The 25,881-nt window shown below is 43.4% G+C and overlaps 1 protein-coding gene across 1 annotated transcript; it reads right to left on the minus strand.

Annotated features, from left to right (window-relative positions):
- Positions 1-1,186: 1,186 nt before the first annotated feature.
- LOC310675809 (vitelline membrane outer layer protein 1-like) lies at positions 1,187-5,726 on the minus strand (the record flags this gene model as incomplete). Its single annotated transcript, XM_083436922.1, has 3 exons — positions 1,187-2,020; positions 3,219-3,322; positions 5,556-5,726. 3 exons carry the CDS (start codon positions 5,724-5,726, stop codon positions 1,726-1,728), a joined length of 570 nt encoding a protein of 189 aa, XP_083293048.1. The 3' UTR covers positions 1,187-1,725.
- Positions 5,727-25,881: the final 20,155 nt, after the last annotated feature.

Genomic DNA, 25,881 nt, shown 5'->3' on the forward strand with positions numbered 1-25,881 from the left:
CAAGATGTGTATTTCTTTAAAGGCCAGAGCAAATCACGTGATCTAGTTTTACAGCTGTGAAGCAGTATAGCAGGTGCTGTTAAGTTTTGGTAATTAAGCTGTTGGGTATGGTATATAAAGAGCAGCATGGCGCTCTCCCTGTACCCTAGTGGATGGGTCATGCTTATGGATATATTGTAATTTAGTGTAAAAGGAGTTTTTGTTTTTGTTATTAAAACCTAGCAAAAGTTATTTTGCATTTCTTGAATGTGTGGTCTCCCCAGCACGCCTTCTGCAGCGCAACTAATCTGCAATTAGCTAACAGACCTAAGTGTGCCTGGCTCACGCAGGTGCGCAGGGGTCATAGCCGCTGCCCATAGAGACGATGTTGCTGGCGCAGAAATGCTGCCTTGAAACATCTGGTGCAGAAGCGTCTTCTGACACCCAAAGCTGGTTGGTTTTACCATGTGGTTTTACCATATATCATATAACCAAGACATTTGCCAGTACGGTATTGTGACATACACCTCTTGGTAACAGCTGTTTGGGCACCTCAGCCAGCCCTGCTCTTTCCCTGTATTCCGTCGGGGGAGGGGGGCACACTGATGTAGAAAAAAATGTCTCTATTTTCATCTGAGGAATGTTGGAGGGCATGCCAACATAGCAAGTACAGCACTGATATTACATGTGCCAACATCTTGGCTCCCCGCAGGCGGCTGCATTCTGCCAACTGACATTTCTAAGCCATCTTTAAAAGCATCCTCTCACAGGTGATTTTTAACTCTGAAACAGAGGCATTGTGATTCCCTGCTTGTCAGAGATTGGACTCAAGAGGGCGAGATGGAGGAGGAGGGGTGGTGGCGATCACACACGTACCTTTCTCCTGCAGCGTTAGGAGAAGGGGGAGGCAGCATTGAATTACAGCAGGGCTTTGAGGAGTTTGAGGGAAATCACAGCTCAGAGATAGACGAACAAAAGTGTTGGGCAGTGTTAGAAGAAGTGGAGGGCACTGTAGCAGGGCAGCCAGATGACATGCTGTCACTGGAGAGTATTTCTGATCCCCCTTCTCCCAGAACACAATGTTCGTTAAAAGTGCAGGAACAAAGGAAACAGAGACGTTTAACCACGAGTGGGAGATGGGAGGAGGAGCCCAGTTTGGAGCAACGCCATATTGAGGCTTGTTGCTTTCTTTTGTCTCTCGCTATTAGGATTGACTAAAACTCATTCAAAAAGGACTCTAGCTTGTTTCCTCTGCTCTTGTTGCAACCAGGGGAGGAATAGCTTTCCCGAAGCCTTGGCAGAGCCCTGACACTGCTTTCCCCTCCCACAAAAAAAAACAAGTTCCGTTCTAGGCCAACAAAAAGAAACCCCAAAATGCCAATGTGGGGCTAAGGAAGCCCTCTTGGTGCTAGAGAAAAGCATTTTTATTTACCCAGGTTTTGGCTCTTGATTTGGAGAGTAACCAGTTATGTCTGTGGCCTCTTTTTGAGTCAGGTCTCAGGGCCAACAGAAAGGACTCAGACTGTGATTCAGCACACTGTGTCTTTGTTTGTTAACCAACAACACCTGCATAGTTGTGCCCCTTCTTTAATATTTTTCATTGCTTCTCATCCAGAAGTGATAGGTGCAGAATTCTGTTCAAAAGAATCACACACAATTCTCAAGACAATATTTAATTGTCGTTAACCTTCACGACTACTGAAAAGTACCAGAGATATGCCGTAAAGGGGCGGAGGTACATTGGGTTCAATCACAGCAGAAGAACTTCACATCATTAAGTGCTGTGTCATCGTCGTTGCCTTGGGGAGACTCCACCTTTGTCTGGATCCCACAGATATAACCAGAGGAGCAGCGATTGCTCCATGGGCCAAAATTACCCCAGTTAAGTCCCTGGCCCATCAGCCCAGTTCCGTCTTGACAGGTGAACTGGATGTTGTTGGCAGCCGTATCGTCACCATCGCCCTGGTATCCTTCCACTCTCAGAGAGTAAGAGATCAGATTGCTTTGAGGGCAATACTGAATCCCTGTCCAGGTTCCCCACCTGCCAAAGAAGACACTGGTGTTAATTAGTAACACATGGGGAGCCTTCTGCTTACATCTAAATGGATCAGCTCCATGTGAATATTCCAAGAGGATTCCCCCAATGTCTCAAGGGCTCTGCATTGTTGCACCCAAAGGTTCACAAAGCAATTGCCTCTGCCCCTCCTTTCTGCCCCAACACTCACTTCTCCCGGTGAGGGCAGAAGCAGTTCTCCGGGAACCCAGAAGCAGGTATTGTTGCTGTCTGAGTCTGTGAAACAGTTAATTGTCACTTTAATGTATCATTTCCAATAAGTATTGCTCAACACAGCCTAAGATCTTCTGGGCCTGAAATGGTCCAGAACAATTATTTGTTTACTGGAAAAGAGGAGAGAGTCTTAAAAAGCACACCATTATCCATTTATTGGGGCTCAACTTCTTTTGAGCTAGAGAACTCTTCTGAGGCATAGTACCTTCCTGTTTTATTGGTTTTAGGTTTTCTTTTATGTTTTAAGGATATATTGTTTGGTGTTTTACACTGTATACTGCATAGAACTTTTTGAAATGTTGGGGATTGTAAATATTAAATAAACAAATATCTGATCCCTCCTGACTGGAATATGGTGTTTTCTGAATAAAATCCTTGTTCTCTTTAGCAGACTTAGAGTTTCCATTTATCTCTATTTGTTTCTTGGCTTCCATGAGGCAGAGACAGATCCAGGTTTAGTCTTGGGTAAAATGTTTGCCTCCTTAAATCTCATCACTGCCCTCTCATTTGCCTTCTTCTCGGAGGCCAACACCCATGGCAAACCAAGAGGGAGAGGGCAAGATAACCAGAAGCTGCTGCTCCCTGTCCTTCCTCCTGTCCCTTGCTCAAAGAGATTCAGTGAACTTGTAAAGAGAGCAAGAGTTGCAGCTAAGAAAGGAAGCTCAAGTTGTCTGTACTGGGTCCCTTATTGGGATACAGGGATTGGCAAGTCCTAAGAGTGCCAACCTCTAAAACCAGGCCTGCTATCAATTTTGGGGTCCTGCAAAGTTGAGCTGGAAGCCAGCAAAAGGCTAGAGTTGGTGCCCTTTGAGATGTCAGAAAAAGCAAGGTGAACCCTATGGTTTCTTTGTGCTGGTCTAACCTAGCATAACAAATTTCAGTTCAGCCCCTCCCACCAACACCTTCCAAAAAATTGCAACCAAAAAGAAATGAAATCCAGAGAGATGCTCACGATCCACTTGCAGACTCAATTACTGAACTGTCAGTGCAGTGCAGTCGAATTCCATTTAGGGCTGTATCATCCTCCTTGGAACCACTACCTTGGGGTGGCTCTACCTAGTGGGAAGCGAGACGAAGAGGTTGGGTTAAATCTGAGGATAAACCAAGGATTGCAAAAATCAAAGTCAAAAGTAAATCATGAATTCAATGAGATCTATGTTCAATTAACGTGACATGGATGCAACAGTTTTCAGCTAGAATTATCCATTCTCTTAAGTCTCTTAAGACACAAGGGTCATCTAGTCCAACCCCCTGCGATGCAGCAGTTATTTGCCCAACATGGTGCTTTAACCCACAACCCTAAGATTAAGAGTCTCATGCCCAACCAACTGAGCTATCACACCAGCCATACAGCCCATGTGAAACTCATTCCTTGAAATGATCGTCAGCAAAATAAAAAATAAAAAATTAAGCATTCAGAATGTTGCAAGCTGCTGTCCTGAAGTATAAAACATACTTCAGGAATCTTTGGAGACATTTAAAAAACACACACTGGAATGTAAATAGTTTAATTCATGTTTCGTTCTCCTGGCAATTATGGGGATCACTTTCATGTGCAGATTTTTGCATTAACTCGATCAGCTTGGTTAAACCAAATTAGTTCATTCCAAGCACTGCCTTTCCTCCACAGCCAAAATTAGTTAAAGGTCCTGTGCTCTTCTTTACAACTTTTTCACTGCTTGCCAGGGAATTCAATCGGGATCTCCTTCACCTTGGACGAGAATCATGCTAGTAGATCTAAAAGATAAGCGCACCATGCAAACCAAAACATGACATTGCTGCAAAACAATTGTTTTGTATGTGTGTGAGTGTATGTATTTTTGTTGTTTATTTTTGAATTGCACAATCCAATTCTTTGTGGGTGAGTGATGAAACACACTGCATTCAGCCGTAATTATAAACCTTGAGTGATTTTTTTTTAAGACTGGCAATCACTTCCAATAGTGCAGGCTTCCCAACTTTGTTTTTGTTTTGTTTTTATAAATATTTTATTGGATTTTACACAAAGAATGAAACAACAGAAAATAAACAACAACACAAAAGAAATAAGAAATACAATAAAGCACAAACACAGAACAGCTAAAAGTATCAAAAAAGAAAAACAGAAATAAAAACAATTTTATCCTCATTATATTCCTTGCATTAACTTATTTCTCCAACCTCCCCAGACCTCCCTTCTCTGTATTCCAAATCATATATTCAGACAACAAATCCCTTCCCTCTTTCTTAATTAATTTTGTCTTAGTTTTGGTGTCTTAATATAACTTAATTTTCTTATATCTTAAAATATTGGGTCTTTTTTAATTTTTAAACTTTTTACTAATAACCTTTTACATTCAATCAGATGTCATCAAACATTCATTATCTTATAATGTTTCTGTAGATAATCTTTAAACTTCCTCCAATCTTCTTTCACCGTCAGGCTTCCCAACTTTGATCCCTCTCAGATGTTTTGGATGATAACACCCATCATCCCAGATCATTTGTCTTGCTGGCTGGAGTTGATGGGAGATGGAGTCCAACATATCTGGAGATATGTTGGAAAACATCCTACATGTAAGCAGTCCCACCAAACAGAGCTGGCCCAGTCATTAGGCAGGGTGAGGCTGCTGCTTCAGGTGCCAGAGACCCCCAATGTAGCATGCCCAAGGGTGCCCCACATCCCTTGCTGTCTCCACTATTGGCAGAGAAGCACCATTGGCACTGATTTTGAGCAAGACCACATACATTTGGGGCAAGATCTCACCCCCAATTGGCATAATCTTGCCCCCATAACCCAATGGCTGGGAGCACAGTGGAAGCAGAGCAGGCGGTGTCGGCTGGAGTAGTTAGGTCATGGTGGTAGTGACAGCAGCAGTTGGACGAAGTGGATCTTCCCCTTTTGCCTCAAGCAGTGAAACAGGGTGCACTGCCCCACCACCAAATAATCTGCCCGCATACCAGGGCTTTTTTTTTTCCAGCCAGAACTCGCCAGAACTCAGTTCCGGCAGCTCTCAAGTGGGCACTATTGCCATTCTAAGAGAACAAGACACCTCTTTTTCTAGAAAAATAGCACTGCTGCATAAGTTGCTAATATATTTCACTTGGTGGCCCTAATTACCATCTGGCTACTCAACCTCTTATTGCCCATATTAGGGCAATAAGAGGCCCTTATTGCCCATATTAGTCCTCTGGACTAATAGACTTAAGAGTTCATCAGTTCCCTATTGTTTCCCCATCTTCAGAAGGTGTTCAGAAAGAAAGGGAGGGAGGAACTTCAAAGTGACAGCAGCCCTGGAGGAAACCTTACCTTCAGTGAGAAGCCATGAGCGTATCCCTGAGGGCAAAACTGGATTACCCCCCAGGTACCCCAAGATCCTCCATTTGTCACAGAAAGGACAGAATTAAAGCCTCGGGCTTCCACAGACCCAAGACAGCAGCAGAGGATCAAGAAGAACGCAGGTGAGGCAGTGAGATCCATGGTATCTCTGCTCTGAAGCTAGCTGAAGGAAAGCAGCCTTGGGAATTTATAGCCCAGAGGTCTAAGCCGGGTCATATCCTGAGACAATGAAATATTTTCCAAACTTGTAAAAGGTAAAGGAAGACCACTAGTAGGTTTATTTGCATTGAATGTGCATTACGTGTCAATAGCAACTACAGCGTTAAGGGGAGCTGGCGTACAGCTTCCGGGTCATGCGGCCAGCATGACTAAGCCGCTTCTGGCGAACCAGAGCAGCGCACGGAAACGCTGTTTACCTTCCCGCCAGAGAAGGTATTTATCTACTTGCACTTTGACGTGCTTTTGAACTGCTAGGTTGGCAGGAGCAGGGACTGAGCAACAGGAGCTCACCCCGTCACGGGGATTTGAACCGCCAACCTTCTGATCAGCAAGTCCTAGGCTCTGTGGTTTAACCCACAGCGCCACCTGCGTCCCCTCGTGAACCATACTGACCTACAATTATTAGATGGAAGATGGTGAGGGTTAGGGTTAGGGTGAATCATGTGCCACCCCACCCCACACCCCATCTGCTGCTCTCAGGGCCACCCTGTACCATCACCACTGCCATGGCCCTGACTGACTAAGCTGCTGTACGACCACAAAGACTGTTGCTGGCCAGTGTGCCTTTGGAATCTGCTGCCTGCAATGTGGCCGCACAGCAGTCTCACTGTCTCCAGGGGGCTGAGGTTTCTTTGCTTGAAGGGTGCCTGGCCCCCTCAATGTCAGGAGACACTGCAGGTTTTGTGATGTCACACGCATCTCCCAACACCACGCAGGCTAGTGCAGTCTTCCAGTAGGCCACACCGGCCTGCGCAATGTCGGGAGATGCTCCCCACTTTCTCCCTGATGCTTAGGTGTGCCGTCTTTGTATGTGTAGGGATGTGTGTGTGTGTGTTTGCATGCATGCACATGCCTAAAGCTGGGATCTAACAAACAACAGAAATGTTTACACAATGTGAGTACACAAAGAGGGCATTGCTGCATACAATCAGCTACAAAAATGGAGTCCTGTTTATACTGAAAACAAAATACTTGCACCAAATGAAGGGAAATTGTGAATCTGACGCATGAAGAACTTTGTATTTACTCTTCCCTATAATTTTGAAGGGAAAAATAACCAATCCACTTTTAATTATTTAATTGCAATGGTTCAGCAGCTGGTGGTTTTGTAGGGAACATGTGGAGTGTTTATTCCTTTGTTGTAAATTGTGCCTTATACATGTCTACTCAGTTCAATAGGGTAAGTTAGGATGAGCAGTTGTAATTTGCTCAAGTTGGCCATGCGAGCTTTATGGGAAAGCTGGGGTTCTTGGTTTAAGAGTTCCTTGGTATAAGAATTGGAAGGCTAATAGCATGTAGAATTGCTTCCATATCATCACCTCCATCTCACTAAATTTCTTCCAACAGTTGGAGGCAGCCATGTTTCCAAATACCACTTGGTGGAAACCACAGAAGAGGAGTATGCTCTTGTGCTCATGTTCTGCTCCCTGGTTTCCCACAGGCATCTGGTTGGCCACTGTGAGAAGCAAATGCTGGACTAGATAGGCCATTGGCCTGATCCAACATACTATTCTTATATTTCTAAGTGGTGGCAGGGAATGGGGGATTCTGTAGCTCACCTCAAGTGCCAAAATGTATTAGTCTGGCCCTGAGAGGACAGTAAGGTGGCACAGTTGGGTTAGACCAGTAAGAGGTCCTTCTGTGTCACTGGGCCTTACAGCCAGTGCCTGACCTAGTTGCCCTACCTGGAAGTATTTACAGTGTTAACTCGGGTTAAGAACTTAATTCGTTCCGGAGGTCCGTTCTTAACCTGAAACTGTTCTTAACCTGAGGTACCGCTTTAGCTAATGGGGCCTCCCGCTGCCCCAGCGCCGCTGCCGTGCGATTTCTGTTCTCATCCTGAAGCAAAGTTCTTAACCAGAGGTACTATTTCTGAGTTGGCGGAGTCTGTAACCTGAAGCATCTGTAACCTGAAGAACCTCTGTATCTTTCGAAAGCTGGGTGATTTAAAAAAAACTTGTAATAAATTGGTTATCAGCCTACAGTTATACACTGCGTGTGGTTTTGCTCCCAGGACCCAGAGAAAAGGGTGTAAAGGTGGATAGTAAATAGTTTCTTAAGCAAATTTGGACTATTTGTAGTATTTGTAGTAAAAGCAAACATAGCCTGTTTTTCGGTTAAGAAATTGCACATCCACCCTCTATAAATCGACTTATCTTTATTGATTCCCCAAACCAGTTCCTGCCTTAGATGCCACAGTAAGCAGTAAACCATCCTCTGCAGGAGATCCAGTAAGACCCTTCAGAGATATCACTGGAGCAAATAGCTCCTTGGGGTCAGGTGTCTGATATAGGATATACAAAGTACGTTGCATCTTCTGCAATAACAACCAGTTTTAAGAGCCGTGTCGGTGGGGTGATATTGCCACCACCCTCTCATTAGTTACAATGGGAGGAAAATTCACTATGGTTACATCTGCACCATAAACTTAAAGCACACAGTGTTCTCTCAAAGACTACCAAATTTATTTTGGCATAAGCTTTCATGTACCAGAGCCTACTTTGTTCCGTTCATGAAGTGTTTGTCTCATTTATCAGATCTATAAGCATGCAATAATAAAGGCTGCTGGTATAATCATTGGGGTTAATGGCAATGAAATGGAAAAAGCACCATCTGTGACAATTCAAGTACACAGAATTATCACAGTGACCAGAGGCACCCTTCTCTTCTTGGTTTCATCTTTTCTAGGGCCCGGTCCTGGCACTGAAAATAAATTAAAGTTCTAAACCAGGGATAGGGAATGTGGCCTTCCAGATATTGCGGACTACAATTCCCAACAGCCACAGCTGGCAAGGTCAATGGTCAAAGGTGATAGGCACTGGAGACCAACAACATGTGGAGGGCTGCAGATTCTCCATCCCTGGTCTAGCCCTTCTCAGCTCTACTTCAGTGTGGAACCTTCCAAAGATGGAACCATACTCTGGAACCTTTTATCTAGCAGCAGTCTGTTTTGCAATGATTACAACCCTGAAATGGGTTTCAAAATGGATGCTTTGTTGCACTTGCCAGGCCTATTCTAATCTTCTAATTCCTGATCTTCAGAAATCTCTCCCCTTCTTTTTCTTGTATTTCAGTAGCGCATATATATATATATATATATAAAACACATCATCTTGTTCTGTGTCACCATCACTCACTCATTCTCAGGTTGGCTGCACAGCACATAGATTTTGCTCTTAGCGTCTCTTCCCAGTAACCTCAGTTCCCTGATCCTTTCTGCTTCAGTGGGATCTCTGCTAGCACACCAAGTAGAAACCTGTAAATTCAGCCGGCATGACACATCTAATGACATCTGCTCTGCAGCTCCTGGCAACCAGAGGGAAGGGTGTGGAGGAGAGAAAGTAGATGCTCTTTTTACAGAATCCATGCTACACCTAAATTGACCATTTTCATGCCATTTGTTCTTCTACTGATAGAACTGCTGCCATGGTTGTTGAAGGGCCAGTCTTCAATGTATCACTTTGGGAGAAGGCGTTTGAGCAAGAGGTGAAGACTCAACTCCAGGGATTCCTGAATAAGGCCACAAACAGACTGAAATGGCCTTGGTGGATGATCTACACCAGGAACGGTAGACAGTGCATGAGATCCCTGCCACTTCTGCTGCACCACTCAGTGCTACCTTGAGATTGCATTGATTTTTTGTGTGGGGAATAACACATGCATTATAAACAAGGTGGAAAGAGTAGTCAAAAGGGCATTTGGCAGGATTAGGGAGTGGAGTGAGCAAAGGCCAATTATTCGCAGGAAAACTTAAAGTCACCTACTAGGTCACGATATAACAAATTGGCTTAGCCAGCATGGATTCCTTTTGGTATCTGTACAGCTGACCACCTAAATTCCTCCAAGTATGCACAACAAAACAAAAAATAGAAAGGGATGTGTTTACCTGGTCCTGTTAATCTGGATTGCTTCTCACTAATATGTGTTTTGGAAGTCAGCCTTCTATGATAAGTGTCACTTTTTCATCTTTTACTAGAAGTCACCAATTTCTTATGCGTTTGCTTTTTTATAATGCCATTTTTTTTTTTTACGAATTGATTTCAAATTGAATAGTGACATTATTTCAGATATTGACTTTCCACCCACAGTGTTTTTGCCCATACTGTTTTCTACTGCATTATATATTAAACTATTATCTATTACAGAAATCCATCTAATACTTGTCATTTTTCTACCACTACTCCTGTCTCGAATCCTGCCCGCGATTTCATTTGACTGTAGGGCTTTTTCAAATAGTTCAAAAAAAAGTTCATTATTTTGATCTCTTATTATTTCTGTCAGCTTTGCCATTTCCACATAGTCCATAAGCCATTCCTCCTTCAATTTCTTATTATGTTAAGGCAGCTTTATATGTACATACATATTTAAGAATTGTCTTGCTGAGCCAGAGATCAGGTTTGTCTAGCCCAGCAACCAATTTCTACTGGATTCCTGGTGTTTTATTGATGACCCTTTGCTGCGCAAGCTGCCTTGTAAATTCTCCATCAAAATTTAAAGTCAAATAAATAAATCCTGAGAGTGGCAGTGGTGGCATCATAGGGAAGTAGAGACCGGGAGAAAATCAATTCGGCTCACATTCAACAGGTGAAACTACCTGAACTGCATTTTCCAAAGCACTCCGAGAACCGCAATACAACCGCCATTCAAAATTCGCAGTTCTCAGAATTTTGCAATTAATGCAATGTGTCAAGGGATGTGCACGAAAATGCATATATCGGTGGAAATAGCATGCAGAAATGTCTTATATTTAGAGAAATGGCTCTATAAAAACATGCCTTTTAGGAAAAATTCACACTAAACTGCTGATGAATTTTCTTGGGGACGTTAAAAAAAAATCTGAAATTGATATGTGAATGTGGAGATCTGAACTTAACATTGGAAAAAGGAAAGGAAAGTAAAATTGACAGAATCACCTCTCTCTGTAGGGAACAGCTGCAGCCTGAACACTTTCTGCACGACCTGGGGCTTCTCACATGACCTGAGCAATGTGTGGGATACCTGCACTGAAACATCTTCTGAATTGTAAACGTAATGTGAGAAGGGGCCTGTGCCATCCAGTGCTGTCTGCCCTGCTATTTGCTAAAACTAACCTGACAGCAAATGATATCAGCGTTGCAATTAAATGTCACATTTAACACTCGCTCTGCTATGCCATTAGGAATGTAAATGGTAATGGCATTAGAAACTCATGTATCGCATTAGAACACCAGCTGCCAGCTGTTTCGCTGCCACCTGCTTCCTCCTTTGTTTTCTGTTGTGAAGGGGCAGGGGAAGCTCTTATTTTACACGCAAATCACACCCTAGCAAAATAAAAAACTGGACCGCTCTCTCCCATTTTGTTCCAGGAACTTAGAGAGACTGTTTCCAGTGTGTAAGCTGAAAGACATCTCTTTCGAGGAAAGCTAAATAGGAGATTTAAATCTGATTCTGCAGCATCTTTGATAAGCCACATATTTTAGCAAATGGCTGCTTTGAAAATACAGATGTTAGCTTAATTTCAGTGATATGCAGATTACGCTGTGAAATGCTAGGTCTCTTCGGTGCTGCAGAAGCATCGCTTTCTGCAATCAGCTGGAAGCAGAGCTAAATGCGGGCTCAACAAAGGATTTTGTATGATGCTCTGTTAGCTTCACGACGAAGATGCTTTACTGAGATGCAAGTTCCCATTGAGCAAAGTTCCCCTGCAACTTTAATTAATTAATGTTCATATGCATTCCATTATTGTCTCTGTTCACAATTTTGCACAGAGCTTTGAAATCCTGCAAGCCCTCTTTGGCTAGACACAGTAAGCTTTGGCGATTTCACCAGGCTAGAGGTGAAATCTTTGCAACCTTACTTGGAAAGACCCAAGACCCTTGAGATGCTGAATTCTGCATGCAGAAGAACATTCTGCACGCTTTGTTGCTGTTCTGCAGCACAGCCCTCCATATGGGGGCTTCCACATAAGTCTCGGTGCATCGCTGACAACATTGGTGCAATGTGTGATGAGATAAGGATGATACGAGGGAGGGGAATTTGAGACCTAGTAGCAGTGGGGAATCTGCAGCCCTCCAGATGTTGCTAGACTCCAACTCCCATCAGCCCCAGCCAGCATGGTCAACAGCATGGGAGCTGTAGTTCCACAACATATGAGGGGCAAAATTCCTGTGCTCATCTCATCCTCAGATATTCTAGAACAAACACAGAAACTATTAGGCTCTTCCTACCAGCACATGAAGGGGTGTGGGTGGCGCTGTGGGTTAAACCACAGAGCCTAGGACTTGCCGATTAGAAGGTTGACAGTTCAAATCCCTGCGACGGGGTGAGCTCCTGTTGCTCGGTCCCTGCTCCTGCCACCCTAGCAGTTCGAAAGCACATCAAAGTGCAAGTAGATAAATAGGTACCACTCCGGTGGGAAGGTAAACGGCGTTTCTGTGCGCTGCTCTGGTTCTCCAGGAGCGGCTTAGTCATGCCGGACAAACGCTGGCTCCCTCGGCCAATAAAGCAAGATGAGCGCTGCAACCCCAGAGTCAGTCATGACTGGACCTAATGGTCCCTTTACCTTTTTTTACCAGCACATGAAACACTAATGCATGGAACATCATAGGTTAAAAAAATTAGAAGCCAACTAGACAACGGTTATGGATAAAAATGTAAACTTTTCAAATCAGCATAGAATGCTGTCTTTAAAAAAATTCATAAAAAATAACCACAGACGCGGGTGGCACTGTGGGTTAAAGCCTCAGCGCCTAGGGCTTGCCGATCGAAAGGTTGGCGGTTCGAATCCCCACGGCGGGGTGCGCTCCCGCTGTTCGGCCCCAGCGCCTGCCAACCCAGCAGTTCGAAAGCACTCTCGGGTGCAAGTAGATAAATAGGGACCGCTTACTAGCGGGAAGGTAAACGGCGTTTCCATGTGCAGCTCTGGCTCGCCAGAGCAGCAATGTCACGCTGGCCACGTGACCCGGAAGTGTCTTCGGACAGCGCTGGCCCCCGGCCTCTTTGAGTGAGATGGGCGCACAACCCTAGAGTCTGTCAAGACTGGCCCGTACGGGCAGGGGTACCTTTACCTTTACCTTTAAGGTCTAGTACATTTAACATTAGCAATTTCTATGTGAACCATGCCAGGGGGGAAAAAAATAATACGCCAACTGAAACTGATAAATGTGCCAAATCAAATGCATTAGAAAATCGCCGGCGCTTGAAGGTTCTAATCTTGTCCATCTCCTTCAGCACAGCATGCTTAGATCTGGATTATGCAAAGCTCCTTCTTTAAAAAAAATAAATACAAAAAACAGGTTTTTCAGAAATCCATATGGAAAAGTCAAATTGCAGGATAACAGCAAAAATTCTAGGTCTCACTCCTTGTATTGGTTCCTCATAACAGAAACTTTAATAATTGCTACTAGTGAGAGCAGTCCACACATGCATATATAAAAACCTAAGTGGAATTAATAGATTCGTCTCGTTGTCACTCAAGCCGAAATCAGGCATATTTCCATGTAGATTGCCTTGGAAATGAATATTAACGTGAAATATAGATGTTAATATTCATTTTCAAGGCAATCTAGATGGAAATACACCTGATTATAGTTTGAGTGACAACATGACTGAAATGTGAAAAATTTACTTTTATAATATTAAAGGCTTTCAAACTTATTCAGTCAAGGTGCTTGGGATTGGGCTGTGGAAATGCCCTTTGCAGAAGACCAGTCACTTCAGGAGGGTTAGGAGTAATCATTGCCAAAAAAAAGGTCCTAAGAGTCGCAGACCTAGGGAGGGATAAGGATAAGGATTGCAAAGCTCCTTGGGCCCCCCAACCTATTCTATAGACTGCAAATTAATTTTTTAGTGTGGCAGCACCCATGTGTTTTTAACAGGCGTTTAGCTTATTGTTGATTTTAATTATTTTTGAATGTTTTATGTATAAATTGTATATGTTGAACTGTTTCTTTAAATCTAAAGGTTCATCATTGTTTCACCCAATGTGTATACCTTTAAGGGGCCGGAGCAAGGGCCAGAGTAACTAACGAGATCCAGCCTTGCAGCTGTGAAGCATAGCAGGTGCTGCTGAGTTGCATTGATTAAGCTGTGTCAGGAATTGGCTGCAGTATATAAGGGGCAGCACCTAGCTCTGCTTTTTACCCTGGGGATGGGTTGGTGGTTGGGTCTTGTTTGTTTGTAGATATATTTAGTGTATAAGGAGTTTTTGTTTTTCCTATTAAAACCTTGTTTAAGTTATTTTTGAGTCCCTTCTTTTTAATGCAAGCTCTCCCCAGCAAGCTCTCTGCGCTACTATACTGCGAAAAGCCAACATCTTTGGTTATGGGCCCAGCTGCTGAGTGGATGACTGCATATTTTTGGACTCTGAGAAAGGTTTGAAAACTCCTTCTCTTGTTAGCGTAGTTTTTGTGGGTCTGGAAGAGTTTCCAGAATGGTTGACCGGGTTCCTGAAGCGGAGAAGGCTCTAGTCTTCCCACAGCTAACAGATGAGAACTATAGTTTATGGTCTTTTCGGGTGGAGGCGCTTTTGACCTCTAGAGATGTATGGACCTATGTAACTAAAGACCCTCCTGACCCTGTAACTGATGCTTGGTCGAAAGGAGATGCGAAAGCCAGGGCGATAATTAATTTGGCAGTCAGCGACCAGCAAGTAGTCTATATAAGAAATAAGAAAACTGCCAAAGAAATGTGGGACAGTCTTGCAGCAGTGCATGTTAGAAAAGAGTCAGCGTCTGCATTGACGTATTTCAAGCAGTTGTACCAGACGAAGTTGCAGCTTGGTGGTGATTTGGCAGCACACTTGAGACGTCTGGAGGCAATACGCTGCGAATTAATTCGAAGGGACATGGAGATACCTGATATTCAGTATGTTTTTATCATCCTTTGTTCCCTTAACGAGGACTTTGATGGTATAGCTAGCCAGATATCTGCCGTTCCACCAGCACAATTAACTGTGGAAGGGGTAACGGCAAGATTAATGGGCGAGCTGGACAGAAGGGAGGCTTGTGCCATAAGCACTCCTGTTTCCAGAAGTAATGAGGGACGCCACATGCAAGCTGGTGGTGATACGACTGCATTTAAAGTAGCCAAGCGTTGTTGGTTCTGCAATAAGCAAGGACATTTTGCAAAGAACTGCAGAGCCAAAAGAAAGCAAAGTACTCCCAAGACTGTTTCTGTTCGTCAGTCACGGTCGTCAGCCCAGCAGCCGACATCGTACCGTAAAGACAGAAAAGAGCCGCGAGCTTTTCATGCTCGGACAGCAGATCGTAAAAGACTTAGAGGTGCCAAGTGGAAGTCTTTTGTTGTGGACTCAGGTGCATCTCAGCACGTCTGCAACGATCGAAGCTTGTTTATTTCTTTCGAAGAGGAAATTGGTAATGTACATTTAGCCAATTCACAAGTCTTGCAGTCGCTTGGCAGAGGTACTGTTAAACTTGACTCTTTAAACATTACAATAGCAAACTGCATTTACTGCCCATCAGTGGACAATTTATTATCAGTAAGGTGTTTTGCTCGTCAAGGCATAACTGTGCGTTTCTTAAATTCAATGTGTGAGTTTTTTGAGGGGAACAAACGTCTATTGTATGCCCGGGAATCTGATGGTTTATATAGACTGTATTTTCGCACCTACTCCCAATCACCTATAAATTGCAGAGCAGCACAGTCAAGCCAGGGGTTGAGGAATGTAAGGCCACATTCTGGGTGTGTCCATGAGGTGCACAGACTTTTAGGACACCTGAATTTTGCTGATGTAATTAAGACAAAGAATATTGTTAATGGCCTCAACTTAAAACCATGTAAATTCTTTATGCAATGTCTATCCTGTTGCAAAAATAAGATCAAGGTTGCACGCAAAGGTAGATGCTCAGATAGGAAAGTAACTGAGCCATTTGAGCGTGTACATTGTGATCTAGTTGGGCCACTCCCACCATCATTAGGAGGTTCTAAGTACTGGCTTACCCTGATAGACCAGTATAGTAAATACTGTTGGACTTATGCAATAGCTGAAAAGTCCCAAGCATTTGAGAAGTACAAAGTTTTTTGCAACTGGGTAAAAACGCACTTTAACAAACCAATTAAGAACCTGTTTTCTGACCGGGGTGGGGAATTTGTTTCTGAGGATTTTGAGAAATTCCTGGAAGTGCAGGGGACTACTCATGAGTTATCTTGCCCCCGAAGTCCCTGGCAAAATGGGCTTGTTGAAGTTGTGCAGCGTGACCTGCAGGCAGGGGTTAAAACTTATCTGCATGATGCTAATCTGCCCAAAGATTTTTGGGCTGAAGCGCTCAATGCGTTTTGCTTTGTTAGGAATCGCAGTTATCATTCTGGTTTAGATGTCACCCCCTATGAGAAGCTGTTTAAAAAACGCCCTAATCTGAAATACCTACGAATTTGGGGTTCAGATGTAATTATGCATTATCCTGCTAAGCAGAAATTGGGTGAGCGTAGTGTTCAGGGAAAATTAATGGGCTACCAGCAGGGGGCGTACAGAATTTACGTCCCAGCAACTGGCAAATTTCATATTACCAGAAGCATGATACAAACTGTAAATTGGAATGGAGTTGCTATTTTCCAAAATACTGATGGTATAAATGAAACTGAGGGAGAAGAGGAAGCAGGAACAGCAGCAGCAGGAAATGGTGCTTCTGAATTAATGGGAGAAGACAAAAAGCCTGTTGAATCTGATAATTTGTTTGATGATTTAAAGTTACAGGCACCCAAGGGGAGGTTAGATTCTCTTGAGTTTTCTGACCGTGAGAGGCATCTCTTCAATCTGACAATGATGGTTTACAACCTGAAACTAGTAGTTCACTTAGTCCTGTTAAGTCTGAGGAGTCTGACTCTCCTTCCGGACTGAGACGTTCAGAGAGAAAGAGGCAGAAGCCACAACGATTTGCAGATGAACATTTTAATACTGTGTATGCCAATAAGGCGGTCTTTGAGCCAAAAAGCTACAATGATGTTCAGAAACCAATACGCAGCGCACTAGAGTCTTAAGATTACGTTTGCAGTTTGTAAAGAAACTAATTGCTGATGAAATGGTTGTATTTAAATATATTCCAGGTAACAATCAAATTGCAGACATCTTTACTAAAGCACTTCCAAAGGTTACACATGAAAAACATGTACAAAGTATGCTGTATGTTTTTGTTCCACAATGATGAACCGCAGGGGAAATGTTGAACTGTTTCTTTAAATCTAAAGGTTCATCATTGTTTCACCCAATGTGTATACCTTTAAGGGGCCGGAGCAAGGGCCAGAGTAACTAACGAGATCCAGCCTTGCAGCTGTGAAGCATAGCAGGTGCTGCTGAGTTGCATTGATTAAGCTGTGTCAGGAATTGGCTGCAGTATATAAGGGGCAGCACCTAGCTCTGCTTTTTACCCTGGGGATGGGTTGGTGGTTGGGTCTTGTTTGTTTGTAGATATATTTAGTGTATAAGGAGTTTTTGTTTTTCCTATTAAAACCTTGTTTAAGTTATTTTTGAGTCCCTTCTTTTTAATGCAAGCTCTCCCCAGCAAGCTCTCTGCGCTACTATACTGCGAAAAGCCAACAGTATATCCTCTATTTGACTGAGAAGTTGAGTAGCTTTGGCACACGTAGACGGGTCCTTCACTGAACGTAGAATTAGATACAGTTGAAATCAGACATACTTTAATCATGACTAGCTCTCCACAGTTGTTCTTTAGTTAAAGGTTTGCCATTTTGAAAGAAATCTGCCATTCTAGGGAGCTCTGTAAGCCTTCTCCTGCGTGTCAATGCCCAATCCTAGCCCAGCAATGTGACAAAGTGCCCCTGTTCCACAATCCAAATTGAGATCACACAGGGCACAAATAGCCAACATCAATGTAACTGTACCTAGGTGCTTCCATTTGCAAGCAGTGTGTGTGTGTGTGTGTGTGTGTGTGTGAGAGAGAGAGAGAGAGAGAGAGAGAGAGAGAGAGAGAGAGACTGTTGGGGTCTGTCTCGGATCACCCAGAGAATGGGATGTAGGCAAAGACTTCATTTGTGACCCCATACTCTCTCCTCCCATGGGACATTAGCATAAAATATAACTGTGCACTCAGTAACTGGGCAGTTTTTTCAGCTTAAGCAAGCAAATAGTGGTTGTTGCTGTTCTGGAGGGAATCTTCCTTTGCAAAGGGATCTGCAGTAAAGCAGGAGATTTTTAGCTATTTCAGGAGCTGTTTGGCTCATTGCTAGCAGTTTAGAAATTGCCCCTGTGCTAGACACTAAGTTTAAATGGGAACGCCCTACAGTAGAGATCCCAACATCCTTCAAAGTCACTGTGTAGGGATGGAACACTTGTCTCTGCTTCAAGACCCCAATCAGATATCTTGGAAGACAACCCCAGTTAGCTCCTCATATTTGAGCTCCCTGAAGTTGTGAAGTGTCCTAAACACTGAGTCCTTCAAGCAGTAACATTCAAAATGGATGATGGTACTGCAGGGGAGGCCATCAGAGTGAGATCGCTGGCCCAGGGCTCTATGTGCCCTTTCAAAATCGTCAAAGGAGAGAGATGTGTTCAGACCCAAGCCATTAAAACTCTAAAAAGATGGCCATGTCTGCCCTTACTTTTCCTCTGGGATGCCCCTCCCCCCAGTCCCATTCAAAAAATCTTCCTACGCTCATGGTTTGAATATTCCTCAAGCTTCAGTAACAGCGGTCACCGTTTTTAATAGCGCAAGCTTAGTCTGATTACCTATCACTAAGGTCCTACCCTCACTACCAGTTTTTGTAATGCCTGCCAACTGAGTGATGAGTATCTGGAGTTCAGCCATCCAGTCACCCTGAAAAGCTTCCCTCATTTTAGCAATGTACTTGTTCTCGGTCAGAGCATTACTCAATTTCATGCCTCACAGTACCATAGAAGTGCCATGCACCATTTTGACAGCTTCCCCTCAACTGCCATCTTGGAGATATTGTTGTCAGTTTCAGGCTCTATATCAAGTCTTAGCAATCTTGCATGAGATTCTCAGGTCTGTTGAAGCATCACCTTAGTAAGCTTATATCATTATTTCTCTATTATTATTATTATTATTATTATTATTATTATTATTATTATTATTTATTAAATTTCTACACTGCCCTTCATCCAAGGATCGCAGGGTGGTTTACAATATAGAAATACAAAAATACATAGCATAGAAAATCACAGGATAGTTTCAGAAAGTCACTGCCCAGTGTGTTAAAGGCCCAGCAGCCTTCAGAAACCTGAAATCAGGCTGAATTCATGCATGAGCCATACCCCTAATCACAACTACTATTGCCTCACACACAACTTTTCATGAAAGCCTGTCACAAAACAACTCCTGTCTGGATGCCTGACGTGCTAACTTTTCTAAATGTTGCTTGTCTGCTTTGAACAGAATTGCCTAAATACGGTTCTGTCATTTGTAATGAGGTAATAGGCCTTAAAATTACTTGTGTGTCATCTCATTGCTTCTACATCTGATCCTCTACCTAAATTGCTGCCATTATCACAGCATTCTTTCTGTTAGAGCCTATTCTGTATAGAAATCAGTTTCCCAGAATATTTACAAGGTAATTCCTGAGGTGGCAGGTGGGAGTTTAAAATGAGTTTGGGATGGTTCCAGTCTTCAGCACTCAACTTCTGGTGGGGGTGGTGGACTCTTTGGGGTCAAATATGGCCTACAAGTTGTAGGTTAGCCCCCACTGCTATAGAGCCTTCGCTGATAAGCTCACGAAGGTGCTGAGACATAGTAATCTCACAATGTAGAAATATTCATAGTCCTATTAACTATCCATGAGTACATACCCTCCAACATTTCTCCGATGAAAATGGGGACTCCTATTCAACAACAATTTTATTGTTTATACTCCACTAATCTGACTTGGTTGCCCCAGCCACTCCAAGTGGCTTCCAACATATATAAAACCATAAAATAAAACATTTAAAAAAAACTTCCCTATACAGGGCTGCCTTCTGGTGTCTTCTAAAGGTTGTATAGTTACTTATCTCCTTGGTTGGGGAGTTGCATAACTCCATGCCCTCCAACATTTCTCCAATGAAGATAGGGACGTCCTAAGGAAAAGTGAGATATTCTAGGATGTATGGGGCACTTTGCATCAGGTATTCCTGATGTGACGGGCATCAAGGACAAGCAATTATTTTGGCAGCATGAGCAAGATGGAGTTAGACTCTGCACCGTCCAGCGCCTCCTCTGAAAATTACTTCTCAGTCAGATTATTTCCTTGGCGAAGCTTTTGCACTCATGACAAAAGTAACCAGTGGGATGGAGCTCCCGTTTGCTTTTCCTACAGACAGGGGGGACTTTTGAAGTAGCCAGTCCAACGACCTGTTTGTGGTTCTCCTATTTCTTGTCTAGCAACTTCCCAGCAAGGCTAAAGAAGTCCCAGTGGTACCAACAGCGTATCCATGAAACAAGCCAGTTAAGGACCTTCCTAAGTCATATTCATGGATCACTGCCTTGTCGTGGCGAAGGGGCTTGAATAACTCCAAGAAGCTCTGAGCTATGCCGTGCAGGGCCACCCAAGACAGACAGGTCATAGCCGAGAGTTTAGACTAAATGTAATCCACCTGGAGAAGGAACTGGCAAACCGCTCTAGTATTTTGCCGAGAAAACTCCATGGACATAAGAAAGGAGAAGCTTTGAGAAGAAAGTGAGAATTTCCAAGGCATGCTCTGGTTCATGGGGTCATGGAGAGTCAGAAGAAGAAGAAGAAGAAGAAGAAGAAGAAGAAGAAGAAGAAGAAGAGGAAGAAGAAAAGTCGTCATATTTGGGCACTGTTAAGATGGAGAAAATTTCCATTGTTTTTTGTCTCCTATACAGTACTTTAACATGGGTATTTGAACATTTAGATTCATAAAACAATCCAGCCTGAAGACTGAGCAGATAATGGCAGATTAGGAAACTGATTTTTTTATTTTAAAAAAATGACATAAAACCACAGTTAAAATAAGTATGACACAATGAGTGCTAACATTTTCAGTCCATTGGCAGCAAAAAACCAACCACCTGATTCTATAAAGCCTGTCCAAATTAAAAGAGCTTACAAAGACTCAATAAGAAGCTCCTCAGATTTAAGTTTTGGTGTGAACATTTTCCAGCAGCTAGAAAAATCAAATCAGGACTTTAGAATTATCAGCCAAAATTGAATTTAGCACTTATTCAAGCTATAACACATTTTCCTCCATGATCGGCAGCTGAGATATATAACCAAGAATTGTATTCTCATGACTAAGTTCTCGTTGTTGCCGTTTTCTGAAAAGAGGTTAATGGACCAGCCTCTTGCCATGCTTCTAAAAAAATACAAGGTGTGATTATAGATACAGATTGTGGCCATATATGTGCTTCTGTGGAGCATTCTGGCGCTGCAAAGATGCATCCCAGTATCTGTGTGCACAATCATGCTTTCTTTCATTTTGTTTCTCATGCTTGGACATGGCCAAATCTCTGGTGCAGAGATGGGGAACCTCAGGGGACTTAAATGTGGGGGCCCCAGCCATCTCTATTTGACCCTCAGGGCTCTCCCCACACCCTCCCTGCAGGCCCCCATTCCTCACTGGCCCGGCCTGTTCTGCTCCATGAGTATTTTCACTTGCCTGGAATGTGCCTTTGAATACTGATCTTGCTTCTTGTTTGCCTGGATAGGGGATTGAAAAGGATGTATGAGCATATGCATGACTCAGCTATATTAGGGGAAAAAACCGTTATAAATGTGTTATAACACTATGACACCAGATTGTAGTGTTCGATCCTTCGGCAATGCAATTTTGCATTATGAGCTTTACGTTTTCCTGAAACGATTTTTTGAATGTGTCTAGATCCAGTCATAGACTCACCTATTACATAAACGTAAAATTCACACCAGTTGTTCCACCCACTTTTGACCCTGGCCCCTGTCACTACTGGCATGTGGCCCCCAGAATGTAGTCCAACCTGAAAATGGGTCCCCAGCCCTTCTCTAGGGGAGGCCTTACTCTCTGGTTGACCTGACTTGGAATAACAATTAGAATTAGAGGATAAGTCCTGCTGGTTCAGACCAAAGGCTTATCTCAGGTGAGGGAAACCTTTGGCCCTCAATCTGTTGCTGAACTACAACTCCCATCAACCCCAGCAAGCATGGCCAATGACTAGGGATGATGGGAGTGTGGGAATGTTTAGGGATGCGGGGGAGGATATATTGTCTAAGATATCCTATCCCAACTTGTCTTTACAAGTTCAACAAAATCAGCAAAGTTAACATTCCCCCTTTTTAAAAAAAACAACACACACAGCAGATAGCTTGCTCAGACTCATTAGAGTCTCTGTAAATATTTCCTGGTATTTCCCCCGTTTGTTGTTGTTGTTGTTTAGTCATTTAGTCGTGTCCGACTCTTTGTGACCCCATGGACCAGAGCATGCCAGGCACTCCTGTCTTCCACTGCCTCCCGCAGTTTGGTCAGACTCATGTTTGCAGCTTCGAGAACACTGTCCAACCATCTTGTCCTCTGTCGTCCCCTTCTCCTTGAGCTTCCCCCATTTAATCCCTCCTAAAATAAGATGCTACGCAGTCTTCTGTAAAGTATAAAACGTTTACTCACAAGTAATCATCTGTTCACATAAAGGTTCCCAGAAGGCAGACTTAAAAGGTTAGAACATAGTTTGAATGTGGTGACTATCTCCTTATGGGAGAAACCCCCCTTTTCTTTTCTTTTCTTTTCTTTTCTTTTCTTCTCTTCTCTTCTCTTCTCTTCTCTTGGCCTGGAGCCAAGAGTGTATTTTAGTAGTGCTGTTGTTAAGATGGCATCGATGGAGACAATATGGTTGCCAGCCTGTGGTTCTGGTTTTTTTACTTCTTGAGAGGCCACGTCCATCTCAAGTTACACATAGGAAGTTTTGTCTCAGTCCTGAAAAGCAGGAAGTTATGGCTGGAGGACTGAGACAACCTTCATGCCTACTCTAGCAATGTTGTGTTTGACTGCATCTGATTCTTACATCCCACAGGGAGGTGTAGTTCAACAATAGCTGTAGAGCTGGAGGTTCTCCACACCTGGTTTATCTAGCCCATCATCCCATTTTCTATAGTGACCAACCAGGTGCCTATGGGAAGCCTTCAAGCTGGAGATAAAGGCAATAGTCCTCTCCTGCTGCTGTCCCCCAGTATGTGATATTCAAAGGACTAGTAGCCATTGAAAAGCCCCATTTTAAAGCTGCTCAGGTTACCACATCTTTGAATAGCAAGCACCATGATTTAACTGTGTGCAGTGTGAAGAAGTATTTTATTTTGTCTGTCCCAAATCTTCCACCCTTCTGTTCAAGAGGAATTGGGTTAGGAGGGCTGGGAGACAATGGAAGAGTGTGCCTTCAGGGGTGAAGTCAAACCGTTTGAGAGCTGCAGTGCCTGTGGGTGTAGAGACCAATACAAGTGAGACATGTTTTGTTGCAGCTGGGGCAGATGAAGGCGTCTGGTTGTGCTGTTGCAGATGCGCCATGGCGCTTCTGTTTTTTTCCCTCAGGCATTATGAGAGAGGGAGGAAAACACCCCTCTTGCCTCACTGATGTTCTGACCACTTCGGGTTAAGAGGTAGAAATGAGCCATATGACCAGGTAAGAACAGCTGCTTGATTGAGCGTTAACGAAGATTTGGAAAGCTTCTGCCACAGCTTTTTCATGCATTACCATTATCAAAGTTCAGACAAAAGTAGGACTGAGAAGGGGGGGGGGAATCTCAGGCATAGAGTTTATAAGTGTTAATGTTCAACTGAAGGAAGAGGGAATTTATATGGCCTTCAGAATCGCAGGAGGAAAACGAAGTTTGCAGCAGAATGGGAAAATGCAAGAACAATGTAAGCTTTTTGCAATACCTGCCCTGTGACATTATTTGACCAGGAAGTCCTCAAGTACTTGGCTCAGTAAATAATCCCTTGGTTACATTTCTTAAAAAGGGAAAACACCACATCCTCCTCAGAACAAAGGAGGCACAGAGCAGCAGGAAGATAATTCAGGTTCAAACACCAGAACTCTCCAGATCTTTCCCAACTTTGCACCCTCTAATGTTTTGGACTACAGCTCCCATCATCTCTGCCCATTGGGCCATGCTAGCTGATGCTGATGGGAGTTGTAGTCCACAGCATTTGGCAGGCCACAGATTTCCCATCATTGATAGAGAAAAGTGATCTGAGTAAACGTGAGCAAGGCATGCTCATCACTTTAATACCTACAAAAATACTGGTGACTTATGTTGTAAGGGTTTAAACACACTCACTCGTTCACTCATAACCCCCCTAAGTATTAACTTCTACTTTTAGCTTTTCTTTTCTTTTCTTTTCCTTTTTTGAATGGGAAGGGAGAACATTTGCTTTTCACACACAACTCAGCATCCAGTTGTATCCAGGGTCAAGATATATTTATTCATACAGGTGTCAGATGACAAGTTAAACAATCTGTTGCTTCTGTACTGTACAAAACATGGCTCCCTTGAGAAATAAAAGATACGAAGAAAAGATCAGAAAGCTATTGAAAGAACAGTTGAGAAAACAGAAAGCTTCTTGAAGAAACAAAATAAAAAGTATAGCCAACATCTCATTATTTTATTCTTGTAAATCTCCCATACTTCCTGGAAAAAACAGGAGGATTCCAATATTCCGAAAGAAGAATGCAGATTGCATATTTACTGTTTAGTTTTACATAAGAGTGGGTTTTCAAATTGTAGGTGCGTTTACTGCTAGGGACGCGGGTGGCGCTGTGGTATAAATCACTGAGCCTTGGGCTTGCCAATTGGAAGGTCGGTGTTTCGAATCCCTGCAACAGGGTGAGCTCCCATTGCTCGGTCCCAGTTCCTGCCAACCTAGCAGTTCGAAAACACATCAAAGTGCAAGTAGATAAATAGGTACCGCTCCGGCAGGAAGGTAAATGGCGTTTCCGTGCACTGCTGTGGTTTCACCAGAAGTGGCTTAGTCATGCTGGCCATATTTGCAAGTGAGTAGGAGGAGCACCTGCTAGTGCCTTGGCTGCCACATCCTCTGCGAGTTGTAACCACCAGGCAGTTTTCCAGAAATGCCCATTTACTCCTCGGTAATGCATTCTCTACTAGGTTGCCACAACAGACGCAGAAGTCTCAATGCAGAAATTCAACGTGCTGTTGTCTGGGTCTGACGAAAGAAATGATACGAGAATCAGTATGTGCTGCGTATATGTACAGGTCATGTGTGACAAGATGCAGTTATATGCCCCACAAAAGACTAATTTAATAGAGTCTGTGCAATTAAGAATGAGAAGCCTATCCAAGTAAGACGCAAAGCCTCCGAAAGTGGAGGCCACAGCACAGTGGGAGAGCAGAGTTTGCAAGCAAGTATAGGGTTCAAACATCAGCTTCTCCAGCTAAGGGGGGGTGGGCTGCGAATCCAGCTGCAGGACTGGGAAAAGCATCTTTGCCAGAGAACTACTGCTGGAGTACACAAGCACAGGTCTGCTTCAGGCAAGTCAGCTTAATGTGTTCTTTGAAAACCTTGAAATAAATTCCACGCCATCTCCCAAGACATCAAGCATGCTATTTGCAGGAGCTTCTTACAAGCCCGATTGTGAAGAGAAGCGAACTAACAATACTGCTTGCCTCCTTCAGTACTGCAGAAGGAGCCACAAAGACTATCATGGGGATAACGGCTGCAGTTCTTTTCCCTTGCATAGGACAACTAACATTGCAAATATCCAAGGAGCTGCCTCTTTTGGTCTGACCAGTTTCTGATACTTATCTTGGTCACTTAAAAAAAAAAAAATCATCCCAGAGTTTCTCCCCCGGGGGCAATGCTCTGGTTTCAGCTTTTCATTTCAGCTGGAAATTCCAGGGCTTTTAAATGACCAGGCCAAGTGACTCCCAGTATAGCATGACTTGGAAAGTTTATATTTGCTTTGGCTGGACTCTCGCCTCTTAACAGCAGCCAAGGCTCTCCTAGTCAAGTGCATACTTTAACATTCTCACCATATAAATGAAATGTATTTTGCATTGTCTAACAAAGCAAACAAAAGGAGATGCCTTTCTCCTTTAACCTCTGGAGCCACCCAGTAAGCCACCAGGAAGACGGAAGTCAGATAGTTGGCAAACTTAATGCAAGTGGGTGTTGAACTGTATT

The sequence above is a fragment of the Podarcis tiliguerta genome (genome assembly GCF_965153285.1).
Source record: "Podarcis tiliguerta genome assembly, chromosome: 4".
In the NCBI taxonomy this organism is placed as follows: Eukaryota; Metazoa; Chordata; class Lepidosauria; order Squamata; family Lacertidae; genus Podarcis; species Podarcis tiliguerta.